This window comes from Cucurbita pepo, chromosome LG20, assembly GCF_002806865.2.
Source record: "Cucurbita pepo subsp. pepo cultivar mu-cu-16 chromosome LG20, ASM280686v2, whole genome shotgun sequence".
In the NCBI taxonomy this organism is placed as follows: domain Eukaryota; kingdom Viridiplantae; phylum Streptophyta; class Magnoliopsida; order Cucurbitales; family Cucurbitaceae; genus Cucurbita; species Cucurbita pepo.
The window spans coordinates 2,111,132-2,136,761 of record NC_036657.1 but is presented as its reverse complement, the minus strand read 5'-3'; the positions used below and the strand labels follow the sequence as shown (position 1 = coordinate 2,136,761).

Here is a 25,630-nt window from a genome sequence, read left to right as displayed (position 1 = left end):
TTTCTTTGATTTCGATCTCTGAGTTCAATTGATTTACATATGAAAGCTCAAAACTGAGTATATCTAAAACGAGTCATCTTATGAGATCTTCAGCATAAAAGAACCGAGTCATCCTATGAGATCTTCAGCATAAAAGAACGCAATGACAAAACAGAAGTTTAACTGAATCGACAGTCGCCAAACAAAACAAAGTACTCGGAATATTGGTAACTCAAGACAGTTCAACATACTGTATTGTTCAAGAATTGTCGAAGTACAAACTCTGAATCAAACTTCATAACAGTTTGAACCCCCATCCCCAAAAAAAAAACTTTAAAAAGAAGTAAAACCAGAAACAAGAGTGGTCCATGGTCCATAGCGAGTATCTTGGCTTCCATTTGAATGGAAATAAACATCGAGCAAGATCTGATAGCCGCAACTACGCTCCATTCAACGCCCTGCAGATGTCAAGTCAAACACAGCATAGCATAGATGTAATGGGCAGGTAGGACTCCCACTCAAATTATTGATCTACATGAAGAATCACAAGTTTTAATGGCCGTGATTCACGAATCCATTCAATGGGGAAAACGTACAAGATGTTGCCTTACTAAAGCATTCAATTCGAACGTACAATACTAACCCTTTAAAGATGAGGATTTAGATCTAAGACTTTTAAGGAAATTCCACAGCAAAGAAGATGAAGGTTGGCCTCTTTTAGATTGCAATATACATATTGCGCATGAAATTTTCCATTTTAAAAATATACAATGATTCAAGCACAAGCCAAGTCATTCTAGCTATACTACTGTGAGAACAAGCGATCATTTGGAAAAACTTGTATAAGCTACAGCGAGAGTATAGACATCCATCTAGGCTAGCTCCGCAATCGTTTTCTTTGACTACCTTCTTCACTAACTCCCTGCGGTCAAAAGTTAACGGTGTGAGTTTTAAAAATGCTAATAAATTCTTGCAGCTAACAAAGCACCGGGTATACATCAACGAGCCACCAAAAATAACTGTAGATTTCTGTTAAAATATTAACTTACCGTAACCCATCAGCTTAAGCTTTTGGGTTGATCAATGATTTAACATTTTTTTATGAAGTCCTATCTTTTCTTAGCTATCTCATAATTACATTATTTCTAGAGAATGAAACACAAGGAAAGACAGATGACATGGATCTAAGGGAAAAAAACAGAAAAGATATAAGCATACCCTTTGTTCATCTTGGTCAAAACTTTCTGAGGGAACCACATTAGATTCGGTCCTGCATTTAGCATGCACTATGGGCCCTAACTGAGATCTATCCATGCCGGCTGTTTGTCCATCAGGTGCATTCATGTAGACAGCACCCCTATACATCCACTCCTCTGTTTCATCACTGTAAAAATCATCAAAAGGTTCTCCACATAATGCACACGTTTTCTGATCCTCATCAGCGGGCACAGCCAGTTCTTCATCATCCTTTTTCTCTACAATGACCTCCGCAGGCAAAAATCCTGGAACTGCCTCTGTTCCTAAAGCCTCTGCACCGCTAAGCCACATGCTTGTACTTACAAACCACTTTCGAGAAGGCTTTTGTTTCCTACTTTTTGACATACGATTTCTAGTGACATGCCAATCCATATGATTACTATGCTCTTCCTGGGTCTTGAATCGAAGACCACAGGTCATGCATTGTCTAGGAAGATCAGCATATAGAGCAGTTATTGCAGAATCATGTCGCACCTTGAGTATATCTGGATTGAATTCTACCCCAACAGAATCCTAAACATTTAACTTTCTCAGTGGATAATATATAACAGTATAAAAAAATTTAATGCCCAAACTAAGCTATTAAGAGGGATACTACTCAGATATATACCTGTACAGGAGCTTTATTGTTCAATGAGATCAAACCCTGGGCCATGAGAGAACTTATCAGGCCAGAAAATGCAGTTCCAGGTTGCTGGCCAGGAACAAGGGATCCTGCCTTTTGAGAGATAGTAGGATGAGGCCCAGCTGGAAGGGGTGGCAGCGGCCCTTGTAAATGCAATGGATTACTGGGGCTATTATGAACAGGCAAGTTCCATTGCCCAATAGGGACAGAACTTGACAAACACTCACTAATACCAGGGCGAAGTCCTTGAGAACTGTATCCTTGACTCAAAGATGGAGCCATTAAATGTGGTAACACTGGAGGTACTGCTGATGCACTAAAACTATCATGCATGTCCTGAGATGGTAGAAATTGTGGTTTTAAAGGGATGGTCTGCAATTGATTTCCCTGAGTCAAAAGAATACGCCCACCATGTTGATTACCAACTTGTGGGGACTTAGTTGTATGACTTAGCTCCTTATTTCTCACGTTATTCATCTGCTGCTCAGGCAAAAAAGACCTATTTGCACGATTGATGAAAGCATTGCTACCATTTAAAGACTCAAACTGACTCTTATTGTGTCCTGGCACATGAAAAGGGGGCCTAGAGGGTGGGCAAGAGTCCGGAAGATTCACAGGATGCCTTTGGCCCATAGACTGTACAACTGATTGTGACTCCATGCTAGAGTCAAGAGCAGAAGAACCCAATCTTGAAGCAACGGTAGACCTATGTAAAGCATCATTGGTCGGAAGCTGGTCAACAAAAGGAGACATCTTCTCACCTCCAGATGAAGCTATGCCTCTCCCCAATAAAGGTATCTGGAAATTTCCTCCCGTTCCTTTAGTGCTCATGAGGTTCTGGGATGTCTGAGAAAGGTGACCGTGCATACTCCAAGCATCCTGATGATAGGAAAAACCCATACAATAGTTAACTTGCGGAATGCACAGTTCCTACTACATACTCCTCAACAGAACTATACCTATAATTTATTGAAGAAAATAATTACCAAAAGCATGCTCTCGAATCAGAACACAGATATGGGTCTTACACCTCTCCCAATAAGTGTCTCAGTGATTCAAAACAGAAAAAACTAGGGAAAGAAAAGGTGGTATATCACCAATTACAAAACTTTTACACTGTGGGAATCTAACAGGTTTAGTCTATAAGTGTATGATAGGAATCCAATGTTATAGAATATGTGAAATCATGAGCAATTGAGAACATGAATTACACTAATTACTAATTCCTTTGATCTGAAACTTAAGAAGACCAGAGTCGCAAAAAAAATTCAAACTGTAGTGTAAGCGTGTAATCCTTGGTGACAAAAAACATATCATGAACAGAGATACTTTACAATAACATTGGATAAAGACCAAGCAAAGAATGCCAGAAGCAAATGATAATAATGACGAGAATGAGATGAGAGATCAAACAAATTCAGTAACTATAGAAGAATGAATAGAAGAAGATAGCTGAACCTGATGAGACGAATTGCTTCTCATTCCAGGCTCTATAGACATAGCATTTGATCTGTCAAATCCTAATCTTGTCCTAAATCTTGAAGGCGGGACAGGTGGCTTAAACATATCATTACTTCTGCCTCTGTCAGCTAATGTGGGGCTCATATCTTCCCAATCAAACTCTTCTTCTTCAGTGTTCTGCCACGTTACTGGAGTCATCTTGTTGTCTATACCATTCATAGAAAAATGTTCAGCCTGTGGTGGATTGTCATTTAAATAACCTTTTCCTTTATCGCTTCCATATGCTTCAATTAAAGCTCTTGGTCCCTCAAGTGCACATCCATTTCTAATATTAAATGAAGTACTTTCAAGTCCATTAAGATTATCGTCAGGATATTGTTTTCTCCTCCATTTATTAGTATCCTCATTCCTATTAATCATTCTAAAACCTTCATAATCATATACATTCTGCGATGGTGAGGCTCTAACCGCTTCAAGTTCATCACCAACTGATTGTAGAGGTCTATTGTGTCCAATCCTTGAAGACAAAGACGATTTTGCTAGCTTTATATTTGCTTTATTTGTTCCAAGAGAAAAAGAATCATGGCTCATGCTTCCCATTGAATTAAACGCTTGAGATCCACCATGTTCAAGACCATCTGCATGATCATAGTCATACTCTTCATATCCGGGAGCAAGTTTTTTATCATGAACTTTTAGAGTTGAGGCCCCTCTTGCATCTGGGATATGCTGCAGAGCTAAAAGCTAGTTACATATTTGTACGTTATTTATTCACCATGAATGCAAGATATTCAAAAGAAAACAGAAAATTAACTATCCTACTAGCATTAAATTAAAGTCAGGGAATCATGTTGGGAGGTGCGGGTGTGTGTTTGTGTATTTCACACACATTTAAAGATATATAAGATGACGCACAACAAATGTATAAAATATGAATTTCATATTTGAACATGATCAACTCTACACAAAATCCCGAACAGTTTGAAGAACATGGATCTATCCTCCTTTTTCCAGCATAAAACAAATTTTGATGGTAAATAAATATACAAGAGGCAAACACCCAAAATAAGCCAAGGAATTATAAAAGAGCTCTCTTATTAGCTATAAACTATGAAGCACAGATACTTCATTTGTGGTAGAGAATCTATGTCGAGCACGGATTCAACCGGATATGCTTTGGAAACATGTCTGATACATGAATCTGTTTCCCTTTTTAAATTTTTTGGATACACATGTCCCCAAGATACGTATAGGGGCACATGCTGAACCATTTTTTTTCCTTTAATTTGCTCAGCCCACAGCCTAGCCTAATTTAGAAGCCCACAATTAATTTGTGCTCAGCAAACAGCCCCTAATACATGCTCATTCCACCCAACTATTTAAATAAAAGAAAAAAAGCAAATACAATTAAAAAATAAAAAACCCTGACTATTTCCTTCATTTTCATATCTGCGATTCACAAACCAACTCCACTCCAAATATATATATATATTGCATCCTCAATGTATCCGTATCCTAGTTGAAATTGATATGCCTGCATGTCCCATTGTATTTGTGTCTCGTATTCGATCTATGTTTGTGCTTCTTAGGCTATAATCACTTAAATAGGAAATAACATAATAATTCAAATAGTAAATCCCAACTAGAAAAAACAAAGACAATAGAATCTCATAATTTTTCTTTAGGAATTTCTTTGTCGTTGGAACTTTAAGGTTCCTCTTCAGCCAAATCTTCAAGAAGAAGAAGAAGAAGAAGCAATAGTACTTCAAGGCCATGAAACCTTCCCTTTCTTTTTTGAAGGGAAAGCTGCACACCATCAATTAAATAAACTCCTTGGTTCTATTCAGCAGGAGAGAAATTGGAGAGAATATCCCAAAGAGAGTAGGAGACCAAGAGAAAACACAGTTCAAAGATAAGTTCACAGCAGCTCCTATATTTGCTGGCACAGAAAGCATCAACTAGGCCTGAGAGGACAATTTGAAAGTTGTCTCTATACAATATCATTTGTACTCTACTTGCAAGACAAATGCTTAGCAATTCCTCTATTTACTAGCACAGAAAGCACCAAGCATGCGTGAGAGGACAATTTGGATGTCTTCTCTATATACCATCATTAGTATTAATCCCTTACAGAATAATTGACCAGAGGAAGATCATACACTCATTGGGAACTTTACATCTCATATTTACATACCACAATCTTGAAGAATAATATTCTCTCCTGCTGCACGAAAAAAAAAAAGCTAACAAGTGATTGAGCTTCCACAGTCTTGTGTCTTGAGATGATCGAAGGATAACATTATCAAATTTTTAAGAAAGGGAAGCCACTCCTTGACTCCCCACCCTTGAATGATATACAAAAGGAAACATTTCATGAATGCAAGATATCTTACTAAATCTTTGACATCCCCAATGGAATTAACCAAAGCATACAATCTTTCAAAAGAATCACAAAATATGAAATTAGTGTACCCACAAACCTCACAAAACACCATCTCCCAGCTTGAATGAAAAGTGTTGCCTAAAAATGTGTAATCCTATGGGATGTTGAGTAGGAAGAAAGTACCTAGAAAATGTTCTACAAATTCATCCATAATGGGTTGGTTTAGTAGTCATTAGGACTAGCGAAAAACTAAATGAGCTTAAAGAAATAAATTCAAGTCATAGTAGTCACCTACCAAAGATTTAAAATCCTAAGAGTTTCTTTGGAAATTAAAAAATAAAAAAATAATAAAAAAATAAAAAAATAAATAGGGTCAGGCGACTGTCCAGCAAATTTATTCATATGTGCACAAGCTAGCCTAGACAGTCAAATATTTTTGAATAAATGACTGATAGAATAATTTCCAAATATGACTCCCTCACCCCCAAAAAGAAACATAAGCATTGTCCATCGAGCCTTCCCAAAAGAAATCTCTAATGACTTATTCCATCTTTGGAGTCACATTTGTTGGAGTCCTAAAAACTAATTGTTGTAGATAGAAGATTTGGAAGTACAAATTATGTGAAAGTTGACCACATCTCAACCAAATGCAACACCCAACCCCAACATAAATAATAGACGGCTGGGATGGACTAATCCAATTTATATATTTAAAAAAAAAAAACAAAAACAAAAATAAGTACTCGTTCACATTCACTAAATGAAGGCAGGGGGGATGACAAACAGCCAACAAAAGGATGCAGGATGTTGAATATTCTAAGTGACAGCATGCAGATGAAGCAAACCCAAAAAAGTAGCAAAAGAGATAGATGCTCACTTTATCCCCCACTGAGTGTTCCAGTTGACGCAAGTATTTTGGATTGACATGAATGCCATGAGTTGGCCGAGGAGATTCAGAAGCCCTCGAGGATGTCAAAGCTGAGGTCTCTTGTGTTGTTAGCTGAGAAAGTCGAGCCTCGATCTTCCGAAGGATGGAAGGTGGAAACACAGTTGACCATGTCCCAAAGAGGTGACGCATTGCATTGTGCAAATTAGGATGAACTTGCCTGTAAGCCTCGCAAAACACCTTAGCACCAAAAACGAAAACAAAGGATTGATGAGAACCTCATAAAATTCAAACTAATAGCGGTATGATCATTGAAAACATAAGAATCAAAAGTGTGGACCAGAAACCAAAGTTTCATACCTCAGGTAAACGAGACGAGAAATAATTGATGTATTCGTGCCCAACATTCTTAACAATGCTGTCCAACAGATATAATGAAGGAAGTTTTTGGTCAACCGGAACCTGCACGAAAATTTGAAATGATGAACTGGAACGTTCGCAAGGTCTCGAAAAATATAATCCACAAAGAAGATAAAAGCCTAAATTCTATAGCCCAAATCCCCATCAAATCGAAAATAAGGAAGACGCGATAGATAGATAAACCCCAAAAGAGAGAAAAACAGTCTATTCGAAAGTATTAGAATACACTTACTTCATATACTACCAGAAATTGAAACGTTCGAAAGAGTCTTCTCAACTCAAATTAGAGGAAAACAAAATTACAGAAACGAACCTCTAGAATACGCGAACAAATTAAGTCGGCAATGCCCTTCCCATGTTCTCTCTGCTCTTCAGCAAGAACAGTAAGATCCGTAATGATGGGCTTCGAATTAAAAGTGAGCTCCGACAACATGAGCTCGTACAACTGCACGATATCCTCAGTGGTAGGAAGGGGCGCAACATCAAGGCCGGAAACCCTGAATTCGTCATCCCGCTGCTTTAGCTGAGCTCTAAACCGGTGAGCTATTGAAGGGGAAGGCTTTTGAGGCAACTCATTGGGCATAGCCCTACCGGTGGTGGTGGGGAGTGGGCGGTCGGATGAATATGCTAAAGTTCTAGGGTTTCCTCGTGAAATTAAGAGCTTTTCCGATTCCATGAAAGGATTCATGAAATACAAAGTGTGTCGATTGAGTTCAGAATTTTATCCCGCCAAGGAGGGAAGAGAAATGAATTAGGGTTTGTTCCCACCATAGAAGAAGCTAGAGAGATAAACCAAGAGGGGAGCGCCGAAGAGAGAGAAAGAGTTACGCTGTGACTTAGTTTAATTCTTCGCCGGGGAACAGTACCACCAATTTCCTCGCGACTTTAATTTTCAAAGAAGTAAAATTACGATTTTAACGCCCTCTTTAAATTACCCTTCTTGATTCTTTGAGGTTTGGAATGTAACTTCACTACCTATTTTTAAAATAAAAATAGTAACAATTCTTAATATTAAATATTTTTTATTAAAAAAATTAAAATTAAAATAACTATTCCCTCTCTCCCTCACTCCTCCTTCCGCTCCCCCTTCCTCCCGCCCGTCGACCTCACCGCCACCGGAATAGCGGGGGTCCTCGCCGTCGGCAACCAGTCGATATCCTTTTATAGTGATAGAGGAAGACGATGATGAATGAAGAAGAAGATTGTGATGGTATGGCGACAGCCGCAGGTGGCGGGAATCGCTTCGTCGGAGGAGCTCGGAGGACTGAAGGCGAATAGTTTTTTTTTTTTTTTTTAATTATTATCATTATTAATTTTTAAATATTTTAATTTAACAAGTTTGAATGTGAAATCTATATTTATCTAAAAAATATATTTTTTAATTTAATTTGACATTATAAAATTTCATATTTAAAATTGAGATACACTTAAACATTATTTTTTTTACTATTTAAATTATAATGTCAAAAAATTGTTGGTATGCGTTCAAACCGACCAAATCTAAAAAACATGTAAAAATAAAATAAAGATTACTTACCTAAGAGAATCTAAATATATTCCTTTTGGAAAAATGTATTTTCCATTGACTTTAGGGAATTACATTAGGTGTTAATTTTATGTTTGAAGTGTTTTTTTTTATTTAGCAGAATTATATTAAATATTCAGATTTTTTAATTATTAGTTATTAAGATTTTATTAAAACTATATATATATATATATATATATATATATATATATTTTAATCAAAAATCATTCAAAATTTATATTAAATACACATTAAAATATTTGGAAATGATTTTTCATATTTATTTCTAAGAGTATTCTATATTTCTTTAAGTTTTATAAACAATTTTAACATTTTTCACTCTAAATTGGGAAAGGATAATATCCCGACACTCGAACCGGATGTGAAGGTCTCCTCTCATCCGGCTGCTCTTGCTGAAAACTCGAGGCTTCAAGGAAAACCACTCATTGACTGTACTTTTAAATTCATGTATATAACATCAAATTTGATTCGATAATAATTGAATACGGTCGGTTTCGTTCATTGACATAATATTAAGCTAGTCATAGATGATCATGATTTTCGAGCAATAACAAATACGGGCATGTTTGGATTGGCTTTCTAAATGCTTTCAGCTTTCTAGGCCCTTAGTATCTTTCTCCGACTCTTTTCGGTGTGTGGTCACGATGGCTTTACAGATTTGGAGAATGTTGGCTAATGCAAAATGATAGCTTGGAGTCAATATCGAGCTATAACAGCTCCTGCTTCCACCAAGGAGTTCCAGCATTGTAAGAGTGTTCCCCGGAATCCCATGAAATCTCATAAGCCTGCAGTCCAATAGCAAGGGCTGGTTCTTTTCCGTGCAGAGCAATCCACTCCGCCACTGCTATTTCTTTATCTTCTTCGCTTGTATACTCTTTCTTACTTCTTCCAAATGGATTGGACCCAGGATTAGCCATCTCTGCAACTGCCGCAGGCATGTAGATGGAATCACCAACCAATGGTGCTCCACAATCAGCCAGTTGTGCTCGAATCTGCATCATCAGGAACATCGTATGCGTTTTAAGAACTATGAATGCAAGAATTTATGAACATGGTTTTAAAATAACAAAGGTAATTACAGGAACAGAAAGACTACGCTAAGGACCTGATGTGTCCGACCAGTCAAGAGGTTGATTTTACATTCATATGCTTTCTTTTTGGAGGGCCAGCCACAATCTTCAATACAGTATTTTGCTTCAATATCAGCAACTGGCCATGAAACCTCTCTACATTCCAACACCTCGAGCTGACACAAGTTCCATCCATCAATACAGTCTGCAAGCAGAAGATGTTTAAAGCGACCAAAAGACTTAAACCTTCCTATCACACTTTAGTATGGATAAATTAATGGTCGGGGTTACAGGCCAGATACCGGGCGATGTGCCAGCGAGGAAGCTGAGCCCTGAAAGGAGGTGGACATGAGACAGTGTGCCAACAAGGATGCTGGTCTCAAAAGGGGGTGATTGGACGATCTCCCATCCATTGGAGAAGGGAACGAGTACCAGCGAGGACGCTGGGCCTCAAAAAGGGGTGGATTGTGAGATCACACGTCGGTTGGAGACGAAAACAAAGCATTATTTATAAAAGTGTGGAAACTTCTCCCAAGCAGACGCGTTTTAAAAACCTTGAGAAAAGCTCAAAAAGAGGAATAGGGCTATTACAGGATGGGAGTGACACTGTCATAGGTGTCGGTTGGGAGGGGTTAAAATGTTAATGAGACTGGGGCAACCATTTGCATATTAATTTGTTAGGCAGAAAGTTAAGACTGGTTTTCCAAGTGCTTGAGTTTATGGCTGCAAAATAATAATCGAACGGTATACGTACACGTACGTTCTCCAACATATCAAATTGCAACAAATAGTTCAAAGCAACATCCGATTATTATTTGAGTGCTTTATTGGAAGACTTGCCTTTAGAAACAATTCTGGGAGCCAAATTAATTGGCCGCATATAGTGTGTTATTATTCCCATCGGCACGGGAGCAGCCGCAAGAGCAAGATAAAGCTTCATAACCTTTTTCTCCTATAAAGAAAAAAATTGTAAATCATTGCTATCAAATTAAGAAACAAAGAGCATCAACTACTTTACCAGTATAGGGAGTATGATGAAGATTTAAATGGAAAACTGGAAAATGAGTGAATGAACAGGGGAAACTTATGTTACAATATGTGAATAGAGTTATTGCTTAGTGACTCAACCACAATGATCAAACTCAAGAAATAAGATCATGAAACTTACTCTGATTTTACGATGGAAGATGGAGCAATATTCTTTTGTCCTAGCTAGAATGACGCTGCAAAAGTGCGAATGAACGAAAACACGTATTTTGAAGAGAGGCATTGTATTGGACATAAAAATATCTACAAGAAACATCATTACCAGCCCTCAGTGCAATTGTCAATCTGATGGGTAGTCCACAAGGGAGACGTTAATCCTAAAGCACGAGTCGCAAAGGTGACACAAGTTTCTTCGATGTTGTTCGTAGTGCCTCCAACCTAACAGAATATTCATCATACTTAACAGCTAAGAAATGAATGTTCAGCTAGATAGTATTGATGCAAATACATTGTCATTCTATGAATGTTCAGCTAGATGGTATTGATGGAAATAAATCGTGTCATTCTCCAACAGTCGAAATAAATAGAAGACAATGCAAATAATTCCTCAAGCCAGAGATTAATGGTTCAAGTGTTCAACCACAAACCGATGTACCAGCAGGTTTGTCCAAAACCACATAGGATTCTGTCACGGCGATAATTCTTGATTTCCAATCAATTTCATAACACCTGATTGATTGTAAATTTCAACAAGCATCATTCCATTATGAACATCATTCTGTTTTTGAAAGGAAAAAGAGGTAGTTGTTTTCACCTAGGAAAGCGTTTGGGATGCACGTAAACACGCAAGTACATTCCAACTTCCACGAAATCATCAATGTGAGTTATTCGGAAAGTCTTCTGTGCTTCTCCCATAGTTTTCCCTTTGATAGATTTTCGCCCTTTCAAAAATGTTGGTTCTGTAAATTTTTTGAATAGTCTAATTTGCTCAGGGGTAGCAGTTGGCGGAGGCTGTGGGCATACTAAGGCATAATGTACAGCACCAAAATGAATGAGATCTGCAACGTACCTTCAAACAGTGAAACTGTCAATTCACTGATTCATCTATTTAGACTTAATATCGTGTTGAGAATCAATTATTATGAACAACCAAAAGATAGAACTTACAGAGGAGGAAGATCCAAGGATTTAGAGATGTATTCCATAACAGGTCCCTCTTCCAAAACGACCAGATGTTCAACTCGTGGTGGTTCCTTGAATGAGGGACATGGAAGCAAACGATGATATTGAGGATACCTGAAATTAATTTCAGTCTTAGCATGCTAAAGCCTCAAGGAATCATAAAAAGGGAGTTCAATAACAACTCATGATTACTGCTAGTGCATTAAGCATCCAAGAGAGTAATCGTCAAAGCTGCCAGAAAACCATTTTTTTCCCTTCATTTGACTGTAGAAGGTAAAATTTGAAGTTTGGGGCTGTTGAGGATCCCACATCGGAAAGATGGGACCTCACAGTATTTAAATGATACGTGGGTTATGCTTCCCGTTGTCAATTGGCTTTGAGATGGAGTCTCGTGATTATCTATTATAATATTAGAGCCTATGAAGCTCAATGTGAGATCTCACATCGATTAGAGAGAGGGAACGAAACATTTCTTATAAGGACGTGGAAACTTCTCCCTAACAGACGTATTTTAAAATTGTGAGGCTGATGGCGATACGTAATGAGCCAAAGCGAACAATATCTGCTAGCGGTGGGCTTAGGTTGTTACAAATGGTATTAGAGCTAGACACCGGGCGGTGTGCCAGCGAGGATTGTGAGATCCCACATCGGTTGGAGAGGGGAAAGAAGCATTCCTTATAAGGGTGGGGAAACCTCTTCCTAACAGACGCGTTTTAAAACCGTGAGGCTAACGGCGATACATAACGGGCCAAAGCGGACAATATTTGCTAGCGGTGGGCTTGGGCTATTACACTCAAACAAGTATCGGATCCCAAAAAATAAAGATTTGATCCAGAAATGGTGAACCCAAAGATGATCATTTTGAGGGGGCACGTTGAGGATCCCATATTCCAAAGATGGGGAGACCTCATGATCTTTAAATAATACATGGGTTACTCCTTCATTTCCATCCTCTTGTTTCAAGTTGGTTTTGATATCTAACCTCATATTTATCTAACAGGGGCTACTAGTAAGTCAGTCAGTTTTCATTGCCAACCAATAGAGATGGTTCAGTGCTCAATATTCATAATCCATATATACTGCATATAGTTCAAGCCATAAGCCACTGATTTTCTTTTTTCTCCTTCCTTTTTATTCTTAACCTTCCATTTTGTTTCAATTCTGCAACTTTTACCTCATGACAAGCAATACGCAAAAAAGAACAAGATCCTAATCCAAATCAACGAGTTACATGAACTAGAAATGTAGGATTGACCAACAATGAAATACCCCACAATGTTAGATGAACACGACTCTCTACAATGGTATGATATTATTCATTTTGAGCATAAGCTCTCATGGCTTTCCTTTCGGCTTTCCCAAAAGAACTCACACCAATGGAGGGAGTGTTCCTTCATTTATAAACTCATGATCATTCCTAAACTAGTCGATGTGGGACTTTCATCCAACAATTCAAACCGTTTAAATAGGTAAGTAAATCGTAAAACACAATTAAAACACAACTAAACAACAGTAACCCCGTTCAAACTAGCAATCAAATTAGTAAACAAGAAGGTATGAGACAAAATTAGCGGTACCCATTTTCTGCAGAGTTAGTTGCAGTTTGTGTAACTGTGATGTCTGTCGTTGAGCATTCACAAGGGAACACGCTGCCCTTCGAACTCGAAGAACGCCGAGCAGCAAAGCAGTTGCCGCAAATGGCAACACCGGGATTAGCACAAGTTCTTGCCAATGTGCGCAACAGGGTTCGTGATGTAATGAGGCCATGGCAACCATGGGTGTCCACTAGAGCTATATTCATGGAAGCCAGCGTCCCGGGGAGGCTGTGGAGCCGGGATGTGCTGATGAGACCAAAACGATGCTTGCTAATCCTTCTCTCCCGGAGAGGATAATTCGGGGCTCTCACAAAATTTGTTCCAATCATATTATTTTGGTTAAAATATTATTTTAGTTACTATGCTTTAGCCTTCACCCTATTTTCAGATCTATTTTTAAATACAATATTTCAAAATAATAATAAAAATAAAAATAAATCCACACTTCTATAATTGTGCGGTGAACAAAAATATAAATTCAATTAATTTTTTTTTTTCAAAATAAATGTTAATTAGCTTATTAAAACAAATTGCTAAATTAATACAAATGAGTTTAATTGGATTGTTAATTTTTTATTTCAATAATACCTTTAAAATTTTTAATAATATTTCAAAAATACCCATAAAATTTAAAAAGTTTGGTTAAAAAAATTTTTAAACAATTGTGAATATTATATAAAAAAAAATTACTCATAAAATTTTAAAATAATATTCTTACAGTCAATATATATAGATAAAAATCATCTGATTATTTACAACGATTTTAATGTTAATTTATAAAGTTTATAAATATTTTTAACGATGTACTAATAGAAAATGTATTTTTTAATTTTTTAAAAAGTTTAAATGTATTTTTTATGGTTTTTTTATAAAGAGTTTAAGAATATTAATATTTTTTTAAATTCAAAAATATTTTTAAAAAACAAATGATATTATGCATTTGAGAGTCAAATAGTTTTTTTTAGTTTTTTTTTTATAACTATTTTAAAAGTTTAAAGCTATTTTAGAGTAAATTATTGAGATGTTTTTTTAAACAAATTCGAAAGTTGTTTTTACTAATTTAGCAAAAACAACTACAATCAAAATATTAACAAATAACAAAAAAAAAAAAAAAAATTGAAACATCTAAACCAAAATCAGAAATTCTAATATTTATAAATCAAAACAAAGTTATTTTAATTTTATCGGTCTCGAGCTCAATTTGTCATCAATCCTATGCGGTGGGAACAAAGCTTTTGAAATTACCCTCACCGAAATCAACGTCTCATTCTTCTTCATCGTTCGTGTTACATTCATTTTAGATAAGAGAGCAATTACGATAGCTTTATTAGTTGCTGTGTTTCTGTTTACATTTGAATCGAGCTCAAAATCTTTACCATCGGAGAAATTATCATGGACATCATTGTCTTTAACGTGGTATGGATTTTTTCTAACTTGTTTAAATATTAAATTTATAAATATTATTTCCACTAAATCTCGACATTAGCTTTTATTTGTGAAAATTACAAAAATTAAAATGTGAAGTGAAACGACGTCACATCGTTCACCTAAAGGCTAAATTGCGTGCTTGCTTGAGGAAACGAAAAATGAATAAAATAATGGGAACTCAGAAGGCTTAAACGTTTTGTGTCAGATTCTTCTGGTGTCTCCCAGTCGAAACATGAACGAAGAGCTCGCATGAATTCCCGTCGATTATCTCTCCAGGGATCAATCGCCGCCGTGCCTACTGAAGATTCTGATTGTACTGGGAAGGAATTAGTGTTTTCTTTCGGGTGTTTAAGAGAAATGGTATTATGCAGTGCACCAGGTGCAAATTGACTTTGGTTCCCCACTTGTCGATTGGATCATCGCGAATTTGTAAAGAGATTGTGATTTGGTTGAAATGTCCTGGGGACTGGGATGGAAGCGGTCATCTGAGATTTTTCATTTGAAACTGAATTATGGTTCAGAAGAGGATGTGGAGAATCCTGAGCGTGTTTCCTCGTCTTCGTCGTGTTCTTCTTCTTCGTCGTCATCGTCATTATCGACGACCATCTTGACGCAGGGTCATGAACTTGGATTTCGGATTGATTTGGATTGGTCGGCTGGGGACGATGAAGATCAGGTGGCTCTCAGGCTTCAGTCTCAGCTCATGGTTGCCTTGCCGGTGCCGCAGGATGCTGTGCAGGTAGAATTGAAGTATCATGAAGAAGCAGATAATGTGGATGTAGATATGAGGGTTTTGAAGAGGAGGGAACCTCTTAGAGCCGTGACGATGACGAAGTCCGCGGGATCGGGGCAGCAGAATGATGGGATTGGTGTTCTGACGCGGTTGTTTAGGTCGAATGTGGCACCGACGACGCCAGGGGCTGGCGAGGGGATGATTGATTGCGGCGAGCACTGGAAAACTGTAACCATGCTCAATCTTTGTGGCTGTGGTTTGTCGGTGAGCGTTTGTGGCAATTTATTTTACTAATCAGCTTCCCCTTCTGCGAGCATGCTTATTACAATGGCGGTTTTCATCAGTTTTTCCAGTTTTTAGATACATATTTTAGTATTTCGAAGCAATGGAACCTTGCGACATCTTCGGTTTCTTTCCTTTTGATTGATCAATTATGTTTGGATTGCTTGTTGTTCTTTTTTGATAGATCAATCATTTTGATTGCTATGGTCGGGTTGAAGTTGGGTTTATTAATCTTTATTTATGTTCATTTCAGGCATTGCCTGCAGATTTATCTCGACTGCCACAACTGGAGAAATTGTACCTTGAAAACAATAAGCTATCAGTTTTGCCGCCTGAGCTTGGTGAGATCAAAAGTTTGAAAGTTCTCCGGGTCGATTCCAACTTTCTGATTTCCGTACCTGGTAAGCATTGTTTTCTAAACTCAAACCAAGTAAAAACGAGCATCTAGTATGAGTTGCTTTGATACATCTTCTGTCATATTTATTTGAATGCTGATTGAATTTTGATTTCTAATTTATACAAATTCTCACGCTCTAATAGTTGGGCAAAAAGGTAAGACCAAGTCCGTAATGTAAGAACATTCTTTTACGTGCCATTAAAAAATGAATTCCGACATTAGTAATGCATCATTTTGAAAAATGTTGAGCAGTAGAATTGAGGCAGTGCGTTGGGCTGGTGGAGCTATCGTTGGAATACAACAAACTCGTTAGGCCTCTTCTCGACTTCAGGTTATTTGTCTTAGTTTGCATAGTCAGCAACTTCTGCTTTGTGCTTTACACTGCTAATACCTCTTGTTTCAAGAGTATTTGGTGATCCCTTTTTTGGGTCTAATGATTTTCTCCAGCTTTATGACAGGGCTATGTCTGAGTTACGTGTTCTTAGACTATTTGGTAATCCCCTCGAATTTCTTCCTGAAATTTTGCCATTGCACAATCTACGCCATCTTTCTCTTGCAAATATCAGACTTGTGGCAGATGAAAACTTGAGATCTGTGGATGTTCAAATAGAGGTAGCATTGAACAAAATGATGCAAATATTCAAATAATGGATTGCATTAACTCATAAGACATAACTTTTTGTGTTGATTGATTTTACTTTTGATATGTCCAGATGGAAAATAACTCTTATTTTGGTGCATCTCGACATAAACTTAGTGCCTTCTTCTCCCTTATTTTCCGTTTTTCTTCCTGCCACCACCCTTTGCTGGCATCTGCCCTAGCAAAAATCATGCAAGATAAAGGAAATCGTGCAGTTATTAGTAAAGATGAGAATGCAATTCATCAGCTTATAAGTATGATAAGCAGTGAGAACCGTCATGTGGTGAGACTTGTGTTTCTGAACTTGATTATTCCTTTTTACTTATTTATTTATAGAGATACTTCTGCTAGGTTTATTTTCAACAGTTATTACTTTTGGCAGGTTGTACAAGCATGCTTTGCTCTTTCTTCTCTTGCTGCAGATGTTTCCATTGCAATGCAGTTGATGAAAGCAGACATAATGCAGCCCATTAAAACTGTTCTAAATTCTGTTTCACAAGATGAAGTAATTTCTGTATTGCAAGTTGTGGCTAAGTTGGCTTTCACATCCGACACTGTATCTCAGAAAATGTTGACCAAGGATCTTTTGAAATCCCTGAAATTTTTATGTGCCCAGACAAATCCAGAGGCAAGTCTAAATTCTTCAGTTAACTTGCGCCTTGCTTCTCTACCCTTTCGTAAGTAATTCTCACAATCTTTTTTGCAGGTGCAAAGGTCAGCTTTATTAACAGTTGGAAACTTGGCATTTTGCTTAGACAATCGTCGCATTCTAGTTACTTCTGAACAGTTGCGTGAACTACTCTTACGCTTGACAGTTGCACCTAACCCACGTGTGAATAAAGCTGCAGCTCGAGCTTTAGCAATCCTTGGTTTGTTTTTTTGATCTAATTCAACTTGTACATCTGAGTTTCATGTCTTCACAATCCATTCAAATAGATTTTTTTTTTTTTTTTTTTTTTTTTTTTTNCCAGTAGCAAAACAAGGACTGCGAATACTCTCAATGGATGGTGGCGGCATGAAAGGTTTGGCAACAGTTCAAATACTTAAAGAAATTGAGAAGGGAACTGGAAGGCGGATACATGAATTGTTTGATCTTATATGTGGCACATCAACTGGAGGCATGCTAGCTGTTGCCCTCGGTATTAAGCAGATGACTTTGGATCAATGTGAAGAAATATATAAAAATCTCGGTAAGTTTGCTGCAAGGGTAAGCAATGATTAGATTCTGTGCACTTCATCACTGCATGGTAAAACATGTTATTTTGGATTGTAGGAAAACTCGTCTTTGCTGAGCCTACACCTAAGGACAGTGAAGCTGCTTCCTGGAGAGAAAAGCTGGATCAACTTTACAAAAGTTCTTCACAGAGTTTTAGAGTTGTTGTCCATGGATCTAAAGTACGATTATTTCCTAGAATTTTTGCACAATTGTGTCTATCTTTTGGTGGTTCCACCTTACCTATCTTAGGTTATGGGAAGCTCTAGTTAGCTTTTGAACTTTTCGAAAGAAAATTCTTGTCAAATTTGTCAACCCAGTGTTTTTCTGGTTTTCTCGACTCTTTCGATAGCAAGGCATCAATCTCTTTTAGTGGTCACTCTTATCTAACTTATTGTTTAAAATTATAATTATAAATGACCGAACATGGTGGATACATATGCTAACTTTTGTTGTTTTGCATTTTATTATCACCAACAAGTTGCTGATGGAATACTCTTGCGATGATGTCTTGCAGCATAGTGCCGATCAATTTGAGAGGCTATTGAAGGAAATGTGTGAAGATGAGGATGGAGACCTATTAATAGAATCTGCAGTTAAAAACCCCCCGAAAGTATTTGTCGTGTCAACCTTGGTGAGCATGGTACCAGCTCAGCCTTTCTTATTCCGCAATTATCAGGTTTGAGACCAAGACTCTTTTCTTTAGTGAGGCTCAGAAATTGTATATTAGAAGAAAAGATACACAGTATGAATTAGATGATTTACAACCAAAATTAGATTACAGAGTGCAACAAGAATTTCTATCCTGTAGAATCAAGAATAAATGAATGTATTCTCTTCTAATCTCTTCAGCATGAAGAATCACAAAGAATCCATGGAACGAACCTCATGCCATTCTGAAAATTCATCTTCCACTCTCTGAATTCTGATGGTTATCTCTTTTCATATGCACAACTGGATAGTTCAATGACAATGAAAAAGTATTTCTTTCCTGTTGTTTTTGACTGCAATCCTTTCAGCATTGGCAGCTACAAAAAAGCCGTAATGGATTTTATGCTACACTTAAAATTTATCTTCCACGCCCTCCAGAGCCTGATAGGTTTTTATATGCACAACAGGATAGTTATAGCGCAACGGAAAATGATTTTTTCTCTGTTATTGTTTCTCTAAAAGCTTTTGGTTGGTTTTCTCTTTTGGTGGGTGCTGTTTTGGCATATTTTTATTTTTGGTTTGTTTATTGTTTTTTTAATCCTTTTAGAGGTTGTTTCACTAAACTTTTTGTGTTTTTCATCCATCAATGAAAAGTTGTTTCATGTTTAGAAAAAAAAAAAAAAATCTGTTGGACTCCTTCCGATAAGAAACAAATTTGACCAATGCTGCATGGTTTAATCCAAGCTAAGGTCGTACCTAAACATAATGGTTTAATCGAAGTTAAGCCAAACATGATTTAGAAAAATAAGTGAGGAGAGAGAGACAGAGAGAGTATTGAAATGAGACGCAAAATAGAAACGGCCTGGACAATCAAGACTCTTGATCGTTTCTTGAACAACTCGAAGAAAATCCTCAACTAAAGCAGCTTGTTTTCCTTTGCATTAACTGTACTCCTAGATCTGATTTTGGCAATTGCTGCATTGCATTCTACATTTATGCAGTATCCTGTTGGAACACCGGAGGTACCTCTGGCAATTTCAGACAGTTCAGGAATTACTGTGTTTGGATCACCTTTGGCCAGTGCCCCAGACGGGTATAAGTGCAGTGCTTTCATCGGAAGTTGTAAACACCAAGTTTGGAAAGCCATAAGAGCATCATCCGCTGCTCCTTACTATCTTGATGATTTTTCAGATGGTATTTTCTCCTGGTTCTTGTTTAAGCGAATATATTGTTTATCCCTTTTATTAATTATTAATACCATACATTGTGTTATTCTAGTTTGTAAATTAATAAATTACATAAACAAAATCCACATGTTTCTTAAATTTGCTAGAACTTTTTATGGGTGTTGTGAGTTTTAATCATAATTTCAAGTGAAATTAAGTTGCTAGTGAATAAAATATGCTAGTAGGGTGGACATAATGACTTGAATGAAATAATACAAATCTTTCCCCTGGTTGTCATAAGATTGATTGCAATTTCATATTTAATGACATGAATTAACTTTAACATGTGAGTAGGGTGCACATAATTGTTCAATAATGAGTCTCTCATTCATACTTTTAATCTATTAAAAATTAAAGATAAAGATGCTTCATCTTTGATATATTCATTCATGGTCTTCAAAACCTTCATCTTTGATATATTTATTCATGGTTCTCTGAATTTTTTTAAGATCTAAATCGCTGGCAAGATGGAGCCATAGTGGCAAACAATCCTACTATCTTTGGCATAAGAGAAGCACAGCTTCTATGGCCTGATGCGAGAATTGACTGCTTAGTTTCTGTTGGCAGTGGCTCTACTCCAATGAAGGTAATTTACTTTTCGTATGAATAATTTGATTACTTTAATTCTCTATAACCGGTCTTCACTGTTTTAGGTGAGGAAAGGTGGGTGGCGTTATTTGGACACTGGACAAGTGCTTATTGAGAGTGCATGCTCTGTGGACCGAGTGGAGGAAGCCTTGAGTACGTTATTACCCATGCTGCCTGAAATACATTATTTCAGGTTTGACCCAGGTATCATGTCTTAATGTGCACATGGGTAATTGATTTAACATTTGCGTGAAATTTCATTTGTGCAGTTATTTTCCTTCACCAAATTCTGACCCTAAAATATTTTAGGGTTATCCTGTGGCACTTCTATTTTGAGAACAGAGACGTGCATATGATCCATAGTTTATTTTATCATTACTACTATTTAATCTATTGCAGTGGATGAACGATGTGATATGGAACTGGATGAGACTGATCCAGCAGTCTGGCTGAAGTTGGAAGCTGCTGTTGAGGAGTATATCCAAAGTAATAATCTGGCCTTTAAGAATGCCTGTGAAAGATTAATCATGCCTTATCAACATGATGAAAAGTGGTCGGAGAACGTCAATCCACTTCATTTCTCCCGGGTGATGGCATCATCAGCAGGTGTTTGTTTTGTCCTCATGGCATTTTCAGCTGCTCAATAATTCTGTTTGGATTTTATTGAACTAACCAGTTATTCTACTGATTTTCTGGAAATGCTAGATGAGAATAGCCCTTCTTTGGGTTGGAGACGGAATGTACTACTGATTGAAGCTTCTCATAGTCCTGATGCTGGAAGATTTATGCATCATGCCCGTGAACTTGAAGCATTTTGTTCCAAAAATGGAATTCGAATATCCCTTATGCAAGGAACATCTGGGGTTTTGAAAACTGTACCTTCATCAACATTCCCAACCCCTTTTACATCACCATTGTTTACTGGAAGCTTTCCAACAAGTCCACTTCTGTATAGTCCTGATACTGGACCACAAAGGCTTGGTCGAATTGATATAGTTCCACCTTTAAGCTTAGATGGTCAATTGGGTAAAGGCGCAGCATTCACCCCAGAGTCTCCTTCAGGACCCAGAGAACTCTCCTTACCTGTACGGGTATTGCATGAGAAGTTACAGAATTCACCCCAAGTGGGCATTGTACATTTGGCCCTTCAAAATGACTCATCGGGCTCAATATTAAGGTCAACATATGAGGCAGATGTTTATGATTTATGAATTTAGTTGCAACCTTTTCATTTGGTCCTGACTTACTCATTCTTTATTCTTGTAGTTGGCAAAATGATGTTTTTGTAGTCGCAGAACCAGGAGAACTTGCAGAGAAATTTCTACGAAGTGTTAAACTCAGTTTGTTGTCAGCCATGCAGAACCATCGTAGAAAGGGTGCATCATTGCTTGCCAATGTCTTGACTGTGTCTGATCTGGTGGCACTCAAGCCCTACTTCCAAATTGGAGGCATTGTCCATCGTTATTTAGGACGACAAACCCAAGTATGTTATGTTCATATTGTNTCTTGACATTTTTCTTTCTTCCTCGTAATTCCTTGTTAGTCAAAAGTCACAATACAGAGCACTCAAGTTCTGAGTATCAACGGATGTTTGTATTGAAGGTTATGGAGGATAACCAGGAAATTGGGGCTTACTTGTTTCGTAGAACGGTTCCTTCCTTGCACTTATCACCTGATGATGTTCGTTGGATGGTAGGGTTTCAAATCTTTCTATAATCAATCTCTTACTTTTTTTTTTGTCTTCAAAGTTCGTGCCATATATTTTAATTGATGCATGTTTAATTAGTTAAAGAAATTATAAAACTCTTTATTGGGGAGGGTTTCAAGTTCATTCCTAGGAGGATCATTGGAACGGTGAAAGTTTGTGAGATTGTTGGTTTCATATTTTCTCATAAAAAAATGTTTTCTCCAATTGATTTTATTTAGTTTTTTTTTTTTTTTTCATGTGGTTCCTTTGTCAGAACTAATTGGTTTGGCCCTTTCAGACAAGAAATTTGATGATTTATCCTCCTTGCTTTTCCTTCTAGATGTTTGTTGTTGGCCTTTGTTCGAATCATGGTGTTAGTGTCCCCAGCAAACGAGCATCTGCGAATATGGATTATTATTGTATGGAGATGTCACTTGTGTAAAGGTGTTGAAGATATTTGGTATTAGTTTGACTCCTATAAAGGTGGTTGAGCCATGATAAGGGATGTGCTTTTGCATGCACCTTTTTGGCGATAGATGAAGAGTTATTTGGCATGCTGCTCGTTTTTCTTTTTGAAATATTTGGCTAGGGAGGAATGACAGTGTTTTTAAAGTTATAGAGGGTTCTTGGTCGGGGGTTGAGAGTCACCTAGTAGTTAAGATGTATAGGAGGTAGTGGGGTAGAACGGGAGAGATATAAACTTGGGGTGGGGGGCGGACTGAGAACCATGGTTAGAAGAGTGAGGCCACTTTGTTAGCAAGGGGTTAGATTAAATATTTGTAAATATAGCAAGAGAGAGAAAGGGATGAGGACATCTTTTATGTAACCGGAGGGTGGCTGGTTTTTGGAGAGATTGGGGAGTTTTCAAATCCTCCCTTGGTCCTTATATTCCTTCTTGAACACAAATAACATTTCCGAGTTCTATCAGAGATCTCGAGTAATCATGAATATTTTTAAAATAGGTCAATGATTCACTGCCTTTTTCCTTCCATAATCTGTGCTTGCTAAACCTATATCCTTGAAGGTTTTTCAGACTATTATTTCTTTGAAGTTTGATGCTCATAGTATTATTAATTTGTTTTACAGCTAGGATAGCTTAAGTTTTAAAAGATGGTTTTTCTAATAAGCTTCAAGATGATACTTTAGATTTGATGGGTAGAAACTTGTACATTACATTTCTCTGTCCTTCACTTGGTTGAGGGAGGAGAATGAATCAATAACTTTCTAAATATATGGTTCTCCTAGTATTAAATAGTTAATCCGCTTGTAGCCATGTCCTTTTACCATTAATGTAGTCGTATTTCTGAATTTTGTTTAGGTTGGTGCTTGTAGCCATGTCCTTTTACCATTAATGTAGTCGTATTTCTGAATTTTGTTTAGGTTGGTGCTTGGAGGGACAGGATCATTTTCTGCACCGGAACTTATGGGCCAACCCCAGCTTTAATTAGAGCCTTTTTGAATTCGGGGGCTAAAGCTGTAATATGTTCTTCAAACAAACCCCCTGAAATGCCATCGACAACATTCCAGGCAGGGGACTATGATGTCATTGAAAACGGGAAGTTCGAGCTTGGCGAAGAGGAGGGAGAAGATGACGATGTTGAGCCTTCCAGTCCCACAAGTGACTGGGAAGACAGTGATGTTGAGAAAATGGGAAATTATTCTTTGGATACCTGGGATGACAATGAGGAGGAACTTTCACAGTTTGTTTGTCACTTGTACGACTCGTTATTCCGAGAGCGTGCAAGTGTATACGATGCCTTACGCCACGCTCTTGCTTTGCATCCGAAGTTGAGGTATACATGCCATCTCCCTGGTGTCCAATAATATCTTGATCAATCTCACTGATGTTAAAAAATAAATGAAAGGTTTATAACATAGAGACACAATAGTCGGCGGTAGATGGTTTTTAGTGGAGTATAGAGAATGTTCAAGAAAATAAGAGGGATGATCCAATTTTGAGGCTTTCGCTGTGTTCATTATAACTAATAACTATTTTTTGAATGCCATAGTTATAAGGCACTCGAAAGGTTTTCTGACTGCTCTTATTTGTTCAATTATAACTTTGTTTAGACAAATTTAAATGTCAATGGTCATAAGTCCTCTTCTTTTAGGACTTCTTGATTACCGTGGTTGTAGTTTGTTACTCGAAGGAATGGTCCAGACTCCATTGGGAATGTGTGTTTGTAAGATTGCAAGTTCGAATATGAAAGTGGAAAGAAATGCTATTTTATGTCATACTTCTACTAAGTTATGCGTACCATCTTTATTTTAAAGTGTTATTCGAATAAAGAGATTACTAATGCATCATATCATGAATACAGGGATGATGATTCCCTTTAAAGCGGTAGAAATTACTCAATTATAAAGCTTATGTTTTATTTTTTAAATGAAGTGTATGATTAAATTAATTTAGTTATAGAATTTTTGAGATCGAAGTCTATTGTAACTTTGAACTTCAAACGAATTTAATAGTACTTCAAATTCGTCCAATCAACTTTGGACATAATTAGATTTTTTTTTTTTTTTTTTTTATAATTGGTTTCTTAGCTAATTTATTCAAAAAAAATTGCTTAATAAAACTTCAAATAGTTAATTTTGTATTTAATAAAATTTTAAATTGGATAAAGAAAAGTTACAAATCTATTACGGAATACAAATTTAAATATAAGTAAAGTGTAAAATTTATTATATACAATATATTCTTGATGTTGAAGTCTAAATTTTTCATTTAATAATACAGAAGAGTAAATTCGTTTGAAATTTCAACGTAATTTGGAGGATGGAGGGTGATGAGATTTAACCTTGTTGAGTGTCGAAAGTGGAATAAATGAATACCAAGATATTTATGTGGTTCGGAGAGAAGTTCCCCTGCATCCACGGTAGCAACCAATCACTAATAAACAAAGTTCAGAGAGAATAGTTCCCCTACATCCACGAGTAGCAACCAATCAATAATAAACAAAGTTTAGAGAAAATAGTTCCCCTACATCTATGGGTAGCAATCAATCACTAATAAACAAAGTGGTACAAGTGAATACCTCACTATCACACTACGAAAACTCACCAATATGTCACTCAAGATGTCACTTATGTCACTCAAGATGTCACTCAAGAAATGCAATGTGACACACAAAACTCTCTCAAATTCCGATGTTATCAACCTCCTAGACAAGCCCATTATATAGGGACAATTGGTTTAATCATCCTACGTTATGGAATTATATAAGATTAATATTAAAATGGTTACAAAATTATAAGCTTAATCCTTTATGGAATTATGGAATTATATAAGATTAATATTAAAATGGTTACAAAATTATAAGCTTAATCCTTTTATCTTATCGTCATGAATTATGAATGGACAAAACCACAACTCCCTACGACTCCCTACGTA

The 25,630-nt window shown here is 36.9% G+C and overlaps 3 protein-coding genes across 5 annotated transcripts; 1 reads left to right on the top strand and 2 right to left on the bottom strand.

Annotated features, from left to right (window-relative positions):
* Nucleotides 1-201: 201 nt before the first annotated feature.
* On the bottom strand, nt 202-7,867 carry LOC111782861 (polyadenylation and cleavage factor homolog 4-like). 2 transcript variants are annotated; one of them, XM_023663684.1, is made up of 7 exons: nt 7,325-7,867; nt 6,952-7,053; nt 6,583-6,831; nt 3,320-4,066; nt 1,847-2,740; nt 1,198-1,749; nt 202-901 (listed from the first exon to the last, which is right to left on the bottom strand). In XM_023663684.1, the coding sequence occupies exons 1-7, from the start codon at nt 7,697-7,699 to the stop codon at nt 857-859; spliced, it is 2,964 nt and encodes a 987-aa protein (XP_023519452.1). In that variant the 5' UTR covers nt 7,700-7,867; the 3' UTR covers nt 202-856. The 2 variants fall into 2 exon arrangements, with proteins under 2 accessions (XP_023519452.1, XP_023519453.1); XM_023663685.1 differs by having other exon boundaries at nt 3,320-4,051; nt 7,325-7,866.
* A 1,122-nt stretch (nt 7,868-8,989) lies between these two features.
* Nucleotides 8,990-13,702, bottom strand: LOC111782531 (RNA pseudouridine synthase 6, chloroplastic-like). Of its 2 annotated transcripts, none has more exons than XM_023663294.1 (9): nt 13,374-13,702; nt 11,782-11,910; nt 11,429-11,683; nt 11,262-11,343; nt 10,937-11,052; nt 10,796-10,850; nt 10,468-10,579; nt 9,663-9,832; nt 8,990-9,549 (listed from the first exon to the last, which is right to left on the bottom strand). In XM_023663294.1, the coding sequence occupies exons 1-9, from the start codon at nt 13,595-13,597 to the stop codon at nt 9,265-9,267; spliced, it is 1,428 nt and encodes a 475-aa protein (XP_023519062.1). In that variant the 5' UTR covers nt 13,598-13,702; the 3' UTR covers nt 8,990-9,264. The 2 variants fall into 2 exon arrangements, with proteins under 2 accessions (XP_023519062.1, XP_023519061.1); XM_023663293.1 differs by having other exon boundaries at nt 11,429-11,672; nt 13,374-13,687.
* Nucleotides 13,703-14,996: 1,294 nt separating this feature from the next.
* LOC111782890 (phospholipase A I-like) lies at nt 14,997-24,471 on the top strand. Its single transcript, XM_023663726.1, is given in 17 exon segments — nt 14,997-15,816; nt 16,088-16,235; nt 16,484-16,562; nt 16,690-16,843; nt 16,945-17,154; nt 17,254-17,499; nt 17,578-18,061; nt 18,145-18,266; nt 18,602-18,763; nt 19,737-19,929; nt 20,411-20,547; nt 20,615-20,753; nt 20,949-21,155; nt 21,255-21,726; nt 21,816-22,032; nt 22,152-22,241; nt 23,617-24,471. Coding segments are annotated over 17 exon segments (4,047 nt in total). The 5' UTR covers nt 14,997-15,273; the 3' UTR covers nt 24,061-24,471.
* The last annotated feature ends 1,159 nt before the right edge of the window (nt 24,472-25,630 follow it).

Coding starts and splice junctions, on each gene's coding strand:
- LOC111782531 (XM_023663294.1), bottom strand. CDS start 13,597: ATGAATATAGCTCTAGTGGACACCCATGGTTGCCATGGCCTCATTACA. Junction 11,911..13,373: donor ACTAACTCTGCAGAAAATGG/GTACCGCTAATT, acceptor AATTAATTTCAG/GTATCCTCAATATCATCGTT. Junction 10,851..10,936: donor GACAATTGCACTGAGGGCTG/GTAATGATGTTT, acceptor GCACTTTTGCAG/CGTCATTCTAGCTAGGACAA.
- LOC111782861 (XM_023663684.1), bottom strand. CDS start 7,699: ATGAATCCTTTCATGGAATCGGAAAAGCTCTTAATTTCACGAGGAAAC. Junction 2,741..3,319: donor GAAGCAATTCGTCTCATCAG/GTTCAGCTATCT, acceptor TCCTATCATCAG/GATGCTTGGAGTATGCACGG. Junction 1,750..1,846: donor ACAATAAAGCTCCTGTACAG/GTATATATCTGA, acceptor TTAAATGTTTAG/GATTCTGTTGGGGTAGAATT.